This window comes from Nomascus leucogenys, chromosome X, assembly GCF_006542625.1.
Source record: "Nomascus leucogenys isolate Asia chromosome X, Asia_NLE_v1, whole genome shotgun sequence".
Classification (NCBI taxonomy): Eukaryota; Metazoa; Chordata; class Mammalia; order Primates; family Hylobatidae; genus Nomascus; species Nomascus leucogenys.
Window position 1 is genome coordinate 44,175,749 of NC_044406.1, and position 10,328 is coordinate 44,186,076.

General features: G+C 47.5%; 1 protein-coding gene and 1 non-coding gene across 2 annotated transcripts; one reads left to right on the forward strand and one right to left on the reverse strand.

The window, feature by feature from the left end:
• Nucleotides 1–880: 880 nt before the first annotated feature.
• Nucleotides 881–984, reverse strand: LOC115833476. The gene has a single exon (XR_004028905.1). It is a non-coding gene; the product is annotated as a small nucleolar RNA U13 (small nucleolar RNA).
• Nucleotides 985–5,983: 4,999 nt separating this feature from the next.
• On the forward strand, nt 5,984–6,966 carry LOC100599951 (nicolin-1-like). Its single transcript, XM_030807521.1, has 2 exons — nt 5,984–6,155; nt 6,445–6,966. Exons 1-2 carry the CDS (start codon nt 5,984–5,986, stop codon nt 6,918–6,920), a joined length of 648 nt encoding a protein of 215 aa, XP_030663381.1. The 3' UTR covers nt 6,921–6,966.
• The last annotated feature ends 3,362 nt before the right edge of the window (nt 6,967–10,328 follow it).

The window sequence follows — 10,328 nt, forward strand, 5'->3', positions numbered from 1 at the left end:
ATCACCTGAGGTCAGGAGTTCGAGACCAGCCTGGCCAACATGGCGAAACCCCGTCTCTACTATAAATACAAAAATTAGCTGGGCACGGTGGCGGGCGCCCGTAATCCCAGCTACTCAGGGGACTGAGGCAGGAGAATCACTTGAACCTGGGAGGTGGAGGTTGCAGTAAGCCGAGATCACGCCACTGCACTCCAGCCTGGATGACAGAATGAGACTCCATCTCAAAAAATCAAATAAAAAAAAGTAATAATAATAATAAATAAAATGTGCACCAATTTTAAGAAACATGTTAAGTAAATAATGTTCATTTGGAACATGGATATGGCAAAAGTGATGGTTGTATTTGAAGTACTGAAGTCTACACTACCCTGGCTTTTCTCTTGTCATATGCATATGTTTTATGTGTGTGTCATATATAACATATATAATATGAAATACAAATATATTTTAATATATGCCCTCCATGTTAAAACTTGGCAATTATGAAGAAAGTATCACAGTCTTTGGATTTCTTTTCTTTTCTGTTTTGTTTTGTTTTTTGATACAGGGTTCCACTCTGTCACTCAGGCTGGAGTGCAGTGGCACGATCTCGGCCCACAGAAACCTCCGCCTCCCAGGTTCAAACGATCCTCCCACCTCAGCGTTCCGCGAGTAACTGGGACTACAGGTGCCCGCCACCATGCATGGCTAATTTTTGTGTGTTTTTTTGTAGAGACAGGATTTCACCACGTTGGCCAGGTTGGTCTCAAACTCCTGACCTCAAGTGATCCGCCCACCTTGGCCTCCCAAAGTGCTGGAATTACAGGCGTGGGCCACCGCTCCTGGCCGGATTTCTCTTTTCCAAAAATGACATTTAGAACCATAACCTTTTTTTCCCTCATGTCAGATAGGTCATGTGCCTGTGCTGTAACAAGGTTGGAGAGAGGCACGTCTCACACATGAGCGTGAAAACCGAACCGCCATACTTATGAACCACAAAAGGGTGGGCAGCTACCATCTTTATGAAACAGTGTATTGCGGAGAAGTCAAAAGGAGAATTAGGCTATGAATTTATACATCACACACCAACTTCAGAGAATGGGCTTTTGTGGCCATGGCTGTGTTTTGAGCACCACCTGGTTAGCAAGCTGGAACTCAAACCAGTTCTCTGAACTCCAGTGTTAGAGTAGCTTACACGATGCTAGGTACTGAGAAAACCATACGGGATGAGAAAAACATATGGTAATGGTAACAGAAATTGATTCATTCCAGTGTTCACACAATGCAAACATGCCAAAGGAAGGACTCAGCCTGAACATATTTTCATTATGATGTAATTCTACAACTACAATCTAGTGTCTACATTTTTCTTTTCTTTTTTTTTTTTTTTGCGACGGCGTTTTGCTTTTGTTGCCCAGGCTGGATTGCAATGGCGCGATCTCAGCTCACCACAACTTCTGCCTCCTGGGTTCAAGCAATTCTGAGGGATGCCTCAGCCTTCTGAGTAGCTGGGATTACAGGCATGCGCCACCACGCCCAGCTAAATTTGTATTTTAGTAGAGACAGGGTTTCTCCTTGTTGGTCAGGCTGGTCTCGAACTCCTGACCTCAGGTGATCCGCCTGCCCTGGCCTCCCAAAGTGCTGGATTACAGGCGTGAGCCACTGCGCCCGGCCAGTGTCTACACTATTACAGGTGAGTAACAAAAACGAATATTATGGAACATTTCAATTCAAAATGTTGCCCTGTAGTGTTAAAAACGGAGTAGGGGGGAGATACATGTATTTACCAGGGAGGGTGAGATACTTATTTTATAGTGTTTAAAATGAAGCAATCCAGCCAGGGGCAGTGGCTCACACCTATAATCCTAGCACTTTGGGAGGCCAAGGCAAGAGGATGGCTCGAGCCCAGGAGTTCAAGACCAGCCTGGCCAACATGGTGAAACCCTGTCTCAACAAAAAATACAAAAATCGGCCAGGCGTGGTGGGATGCACCTGTAGTCCCTACTCAAGAGGCTGAGGCAGGAGAATTGCTTGAGCCCAGGAGGTTGAGGCTGCAGTGAGCCATGATCCCGTCACTACACTCCAGCCTACGAGATAGAGAGCCTGTCTCAAAAAAAGTTATTTATGACCACCACGGTGGCTCACACCTGTAATTCCAGCACTTTGGGAGGTGGAGGCAGGTGGATCACTTGAGCTCAGGTGTTCGATACCAGCCTGGCCAGCATGGTGAAACCTCGTGTCTACTAAAAATACAAAAATTAGCCAGGCGATGTGGCACACGCCTGTAACCCCAGCTACTCGGGGGGCTGAGGCAAGAGAATCACTTGAACCCAGGAGCTGGAAGTTGCAGTGAGCTGAGATCACGCCACGGCACTCCAGTCTGGATGACAGAGCAAGACTCCGTCTCAAAAAAAAAAAAAAAAAGAGAGAGTCCCAATCCTGTTGTGTTGCTGGTGCCCACGTTCCAGCTTTTTAATAATCAACAAAGCCATTATTTTTTTTTTTTTTTGAGGTGTAATCTGTGTCACCCAGGCTGGAGTGCAGGGCTTGAGGTTTCCAGCAAACACCTCTGCCATCTGTCTGCCTGCTTTTTCTGTCACTTTTGAAATTCTGGTATCATGCCCATGGTCAAAGCAACTAACTTCTGTGGCTACTAGAACTTTCTTCTTCCTTTTTTTTGAGACGGTGTCTTGCTCTGTCACCCAGACTGGAGTGCAATGGTGCGAATCTCTGCTCACTGCAACCTCCACCTCCCGGCTTCAAGTGATTCTCCTGCCTCAGTCTCCCAAGTAGCTGGGACTACAGGCGCGTGCCACCATACCTGGCTAATGTTTTGTATTTTTGGTAGAGACGGGGTTTCACCATGTTGGCCAGGCTGGTCTCCAACTCCTGACCTCGGGTGATCTGCCTGCCTCAGCCTCCCAAAATGCTGGGATTACAAGTGTGAGCAACTGCGCCCTGCCTTCTTCCTGCTTTTCTCACTCTGCACTTCCTGCTGCTGTCGATGAAACTCAGCTTCTTATTCCCAGGCACTCTCAGAGTGAGGATCCATAGGAGGCTTTGATTCTCAGGACAGATAACCCCATCTTTCCTCTGGTTTTGACCTATTTTTCTGTGTCCTTGTTAGTGTGGTCATACTCAGAGAAGTAACATTTTGTCTTGCATTTGCAAAAATCTCCACCTTTCCCCACAAAGGGATTTCAGCACAGTGGCTATTTTAACAGAAACCGTGCAGCATTTTAACAGATATCGTGCAGCACGTACCACACGTTCCCTTCCTGAGTCCTTGAAAGTAATTTTCAGCTTTTGATTGGTTATATTGTTCTTCCCAGCTACATTTTTGGGAAGTCCAGCAGAATAACTTGCTACTCTTTTAAAGGTTCTAATGATAAAATGAAACAAAACATCCCCTTTATATCATCACCCACAAAGCCCTAATGCGTGCAGCAAAGATTGTGAAATGGCCAGGGAACAGTTTGTGAGACAGAAAGGATGGCTTTGTTGGCTAGGCATGATGGCTCACGCCTATAATCCCAGCACTTTGGGAGATCGAGGTGGGTGGATCACAAGGTCAGGAATTCAAGACCTGCCTGGCCACCATGATGAAACCCCGTCTCTACTAAAAATACAAAAATTATCCGGGCGCAGTGGCAGGTGCCTGTAATCCCAGCTACTCAGGAGGCTGAGGCAGGAGAATCACTTGAAGCCAGGAGGTGGAAGATGCAGTGAGCCGAGATCATGCCACTGCACTCCAGCCTGGGCAACAGAGCGAGACTCCGTTTCAAAAAAAGAAAAAAAAAAAAAGAAAATATATCCTATGGGCCATGTGCGCTGGCTCACGCTTATAATCCCAGCAATTTGGGAGGCAGGAGGATTGCTTAATCCTAGGAGTTCGAGACCAGCCTGGGCAATATGGTGAGACACTGTCTCTATTTAAAAAAAAAAAAAAAAAAAAAAAGGCTGGGCACAGTGGCTCATGCCTATAATCCCAGCACTTTGGGAGGCTGAGGCAGGTGGATCACCTGAGGTCAGGAGTTCAAGACTAGCCTGGCCAACATGGTGAAACCCCGTCTCTACTAAAAATACAAAAATAGCTGGGCATGGTGGTGGGTGCGTGTAATCCCAGCTACTTGGGAGGCTGAGGCAGGAGAATCACTTGAACCCGGGAGAGGTTGCAGTGAGCTGGGATCTCACCACTGCACTCCAGCCTGGGTGACAGAGCAAGACTCCATCTAAAAAAAGAATGAGGCGAGGCGAGGCGGGGCAGCTTGGGGTGGGATGAGGCGAGGCGTTCTGCACTTGTGGTCCCAGCTACTCTAGAGGCTGAGGTGGGAAGATCACAAGAAATACAACCCTGTACATGAATGGTCATAGCAGCTTTATTTGTAATAGCCACAAAGTGAAACAGCCCAAATGCCTTTTCAACATTAGGGATGAATGTTTATCTCTGTGATATGCCCATACTATGGAACAGTGCTCAGCAATACAAAGGAGCAAACCCTTGATACATGCAACGATTTGGATGGATTTCCACGGGATTATGCTGAGTGAAAAAGCCAATCTGAAAAAATTGCGTATTGTAGGCCGGGCGCGGTGGCTCACGCTTGTAATCCCAGCACTTTGGGAGGCCGAGGCGGGCGGATCACGAGGTCAGGATATCGAGACCACGGTGAAACCCCGTCTCTACTAAAAAAAAAAAAATACCAAAAAAAAAAAATTAGCCGGGCGTGGTGGCGGGTGCCTGTAGTCCCAGCTACTCGGAGAGGCTGAGGCAGGAGAATGGCATGAACCCGGGAGGCGGAGCTTGCAGTGAGCCGAGATTGTGCCACTGCACTCCAGCCTGGGCAACAGAGCGAGATTCCATCTCAAAAAAAAAAAAAAAAAAATTGCATATTGTATGATTTCTTTTATACAATAACCCTGAAATAAGAAAATAGAGATTAGGTGCTGCAAGGGATTAGGGTGGTGGAGAAGGTAGGTGTCTGTTCCATTTATAAAGGGATAGCACAAGAGAGCTTTGTGGGGATGGAAGCCTTCTCTATCTTGAATGTGGTAGTGGTTACATGTGAAATAACTGAATGGAATTAAACTCACACACATAAGTGCACATAAAACTGGTGAAATCTGAATACACTCTAGATTGCACCGACGTCAATATCCTGGTTTTGACATGGTACTAAATTTATGCCGGATGTTACCATTTGGGGAATTGAGTGAAGAGTGCATGGGTCCTCCCTATATAATTTTTGTTAACACTGCATGTGAATCTATACTTATTTTAAAACAGAAAGTTAAAAATCAAAATAGACCGAGCGTGGTAGCTCACACCTGTAATCCCAGCACTTTGGGAGGCCGAGGTGGGCGAATCACCTGAGGTCGGGAGTTCGAGACCAGCCTGACCAACATGGAGAAACCCCATCTCTACTAACAATACAAAATTAGCCGGACATGGTGGCGCATGCCTGTAATCCCAGCTACTCAGGAGGCTGAGGCAGGAGAATTGCTTGAAACCGGGAGGCAGAGGTTGCGGTGAGCCGAGATCGTGCCATTGCACTCCAGCCTGGGCAACAAGAGCGAAACTCCGTCACAAAAAAAGAAAAAAGAAAAAAGAATCAAAATAAATAATGAAAGGAATGAATTATATAACCTATTGAATAAATTAGAAAACCGTGAGTCCATACTGCCATAAATAAATTAATGAATAAATGGAAAGTTTGATGAGGAATGGGATAGTGACATAGCCTCAAAGTACCTCCCACTCCGAACTGAAATAGGAAAATAATAACTTTAAAGTAGAGAAACATGGCAAATACCATCTTAACGAAGGAATCAAAGTGAATATCATCAGTATTCAAATCATGTGCCACCTCATAGGCTGAAATGAGAAGGACACAGCATCACCTCTGTGATCTTCTTACCCAAGATGAGAACCTGAGGATGGCAGGAAGGGCTGGTGGTGGGGGGCCCGGAGCAGCAGTTGCACTTAATCGCGGCTGCTAGCACGATGTCCCACGTTTTGGTGCCTTGCCATGTGAAAGGCACCGTAGCCCTGCAGGTGGGCGACGTATGGACCTCCCAAGGCCGGCCTGGTGTGCTGGTCATTGATGTCACCTTACCCTGCGTCACTCTGTTCGAGGAGATCACGTTTAAGAATTATTACACAGCGGCCGGGCATGGTGGCTCACGCCTGTAATCTCAGTACTTTGGGAGACCGAGGCAGGTGGATCACCTGAGGTCGGGAGTTCAAGACCAGCCTGACCAACATGGAGAAACCCTGTCTCTACTAAAAATACAAAATTAGCCAGGGTGGTGGTGCATGCCTGTAATCCCAGCTACTTGGGAGGAGAATCACTTGAAGCAGGGAGGTGGAGTTGCAGTGAGCCGAGATTGCACCATTGCACTCCAGCCTGGGCAAAAAGAGTGAAACTCCATCTCAAAAAAAAAAAAACAAGAATTACTAAACAGCTTTTTTGAGCATCCATGTCTGTCAGCACACCTCAGCACACACACCGGCCAAGTGGGTGACCTACCTGCGGGACTACTGTCTGATGCCCTACCCACACAGTGAGGAGGGAGCCCAGGAGTATGTGTCGCTGTTCAAGCATCAGATACTGTGTGACACGGCCAGAGTATCGGAGCTACACCTGATTCTGCGGCAGCCATCACCATTGTGGCTGTCTTTCACAGTGGAGGAGCTGCAGATCTATCAGCAAGGACCAAAAAGCCCCTCCATGATCTTCCCCAAGTGGCTCTCCCACCCAGTGCCCTGTGAGCAACCTGCACTCCTCCATGAGGGTCTGCCAGACCCCAGCAGGATATCCTCTGAGGTGCAGCAGATGTGGGCACTGACAGAGATGATCCGGGCCAGTCACACCTCCGCAAGGATCGGCCACTTTGATGTAGATGGCTGTTATGACCTGAACTTGCTCTCCTACACTTGAATGGTGGCTCCTAGCCAAGATGTTGGCCTTTCTGTGCCCACTCAGACTTGGTTTGGGCCACCAGAGGCCGAAGTGTGTTTCCTGTGCATTCCAAGTGTTGCCTATATGCCTGTTCTGTCTGGGCGACGTTCACAGATTCAAGATTCTCCGGGGCTTACTGTCTTCCTTCAGCATGAGCTCCTGGCAGGGGTGTGCTCTGTCTTCACCTGGCTGCAACTCAATTCTTCCTTCTACCCCAAAACACTCCAGTCAGTTGTACTTACTAAGAATCTCTGAGTGCCCTCTGCCCCTCCTGCCAACATGCACGCTCCTGTCTTCTGCCTGCTCCTTCACCTCAGTGCAGTTGGGCTGGGCTGACCTACTAGAACGGGCTCCACGTATGGACCTGGAAGGCCATTGCTGCCATGGCACTTGGGATACTTGAGGAAGAAACAGAAACCTTGTTTCTTCCTGTGTGTCCCCTAGTGACTTTCTTTCCCTTTGTGTTATGCCATAAAAAGAAAATTTCTTGTCTGAACTCTTCTGCTGCCTGCCTAGGAAGCAAAGCTGAAGATTTGGGCAGCCTGAGTCTCTCAGTTTCTGAGCTGGCTCCTGAATATATGTCCAAATGGGTGTGCCCATAGGGCCTGGGCAGGTGTCTCTAGCAAAGCCAGGGCCTGAGAATAAGAACTGGGACCTGTCTGCCGTCTGACATAGCCCAAAGCACATCCCTATCCTTTCTCCCAGTTGCCCCTTTCCAAGAGACATGCTCAGCATGATGAGAGATCAACCATGGTGGGGAGTGGGTCCAAGTAAGGCTTCTCGTTGGTGCCTTTTAAGAGGCCTAGGCCCTCCATTAACTCAGGCCAACCATTAAGTGATACAGGCTGCTCTTCCTTCATGTGAGAGAACCCTGTTTCCCTCTGGTTCTTCCTGGCTTCACCCCTGGTGGCTATTATAAAGCAGTACTGTTGTATGTCTTGGACCTGAAAAACCGGACATGTGTGCGACTCAACAGTTTTCTTGGGGGAGTTCAGTGACCTTTTGGTGGTCACCCTCTGCTCTCATCCATGAGTTCTTACATAGCCCCATTCAGCTGCTTCTGAAAGGGTGATGGAGCAGTAGTCCTCAGTGTGTGTGTGAGTGAAGAGGACCTTGTGGTGGCAGGACCATACTTCATTTGTGGCTATGTCCCCAGCCCAGGGCCTGGTATGCAGCAAGATCAGTAAATACTTGTGGAATGAAAAAAAAAAAAAAAAAGAAGATGCAGAACCTGACCTAGCCACAAGGAAACATCAGACAAACCCAAACTGAGGGACAGGCCACAAAATAACAGACTTCTAAGCTTCAAAAGTATCAAGGTCGTGAAAGTCAATAATTTCTTTTTTTTTTTTTTTTGAGACAGTCTCACTCTGTTGCCCAGGCTGGAAGTGCAGTGGTGCAATCTTGGCTCTCTGCAGCCTCTGCCTCCTGGGTTCAGGTGATTCTCCTGCCTCAGTCTCCCGAGTAGCTGGGATTACAGGGGTGCACCACCACACTCAGCTAATTTTTGTATTTTTAGTAGAGACGGGGTTTCACCATTTTGCCTAGGCTGGTCTCGAATACCTGACCACAGGTGATCCACCGGCTTCAGCCTCCCAAACTGCTGGGATTACAGGCACGAGCCACCGGGCCCGGACTTCTTCCTTTTTTTTTTTTTTTTTTTTTTTTTGAGACAGATTCTCCCTCGGTTGCCCAGGCTGGAGTGCAGTGGCGCAATCACAGCTCACTGCAGCCTTGACCTCCTGGGTTCAAAGGATCCTCCCACCTCAGCTTCCTGAGTAGCTGTGACTGCAGGCTCGAACCAACAGGCTCAGATGGTTTTTGTATTTTTTTGTGGAGACAGGATCTCCCTATGTTGCCCGAGCTGGTCTGGAACTCCTGAGCTCAAGCAATCTGCCCACCTCAACCTCCTAAAGTGCTAGAATTACAGACGTGAGCCACCATGCCTGACTAGAGAGGACCTTATTGAGACAAGTGATAAAACTTAAATGGGGTTTGAGGATTAGATGGTAACAACATATTACATTTTGATGGCTATATTTTGGTTATATAAGAGAATGTTCTTTTTTTTTTTTTTTTTGAGACAGAGTCTCCCTCTGTCACCCACCCTGGAGTGCAGTGGAGTGATCTCTGCTCACTGCAACTTCTGCCTCCCAGGTTCAAGTGATTATCCTGCCTCAGCCCCCTGAGTATCTGGGACTGTAGGCACCCGCCACCACACCTGGCTAATTTTTGTATTTTTAGTAGAGTTGTGGTTTCGCCATGTTTGGTCAGCCTGGTCTTGAACTCCTAACCTCAGGTGGCCCACCCGCCTCCGCCTACCAAAGTGCTGGGATTACAGGCATGAGCCACTGCGCCTGGCCAACGTTCTTATTTGTAGGAAATACACATTAAAGCATTCAGGGATGATCAGGCATCAGGTTAACAACTTAATTTTTTTTTTCAACCAAAGTATGTGACTAAGCACCTTAACTTTAAGTGGTTCAGAGAGAAAAGTTATGTGTACTATACCTGTGACTTTTCTGTAAGTTTGGGATTGTTTTAAAGTAATATATTTTAAAACACCAACCAAGGTTATCTGCACACTTTTTTTTTTTTTTTTTTTTGAGAGGTAGTTTCACTCTTTCGCCCAGGCCAGAGTGCAGTGGCGCAATCTCAGCTCACTGCAACCTCTGCCTCCCGGGTTCAAGCAATTTCCTGCCTCCAGAGTAGCTGGGATAACAGGCCCCTGCAACCACACCCAGCTAATTTTTATATCTTTAGTAGAGATGGGAGTTTCATCATGTTGGTCAGGCTAGTCTCAAACTCCTGGCCTCAAGTGATCCACACACCTTGGCCTTCCAAAGTGTTGGGATTACAGGCGTGAGCCACCGCGCCCAGCTTACTTAAGGTTTTGTACATGGCTGGGCACTGTGGCTCACTCCTGTAATCCCAGCACCCTGGGAGGCTGAGGAGGATGGATCATGAGGTCAGGAGATCGAGACCATCCTGGCTAACATGGTGAAACCCCGTCTCTACTAAAAATACAAAAAAAAAAATTAGCCGGGCAAGGTGGAGGGCGCCTATAGTCCCAGCTACTCGGGAGGCTGAGGCAGGAGAATGGCGTGAACCTGGGAGGTGGAGCTTGCAGTGAGCCCAGATAGCGCCACTGCACTCCAGCCTGGGCGACAGAGCAAGACTCCATCTCAAAAAAAAAAAAAAAAAAAAAAAAAAGGTTTTGTACAGAGACTAGTACAATAAACATTCATATGTCCACCATCTAGATTTAATAATTATTAAAATGTCATCAGGCAAAATTGTCCAGACTGAGCACTGGGGTCATGTGAGGTCCAGCAAAGAAAAATAACATGCCCAAGGCCACACAGTCGGCCAGTTGTGACAGAGCTT

Excerpts from the sequence above, each read along its gene's own strand:
- LOC100599951 (XM_030807521.1), top strand. The coding sequence starts at position 5,984 with ATGTCCCACGTTTTGGTGCCTTGCCATGTGAAAGGCACCGTAGCCCTG. Across the intron at positions 6,156-6,444 it reads TTACACAGCGGCCGGGCATG|CTTTTTTGAGCATCCATGTC; the intron begins GTGGCTCACGCC and ends ATTACTAAACAG.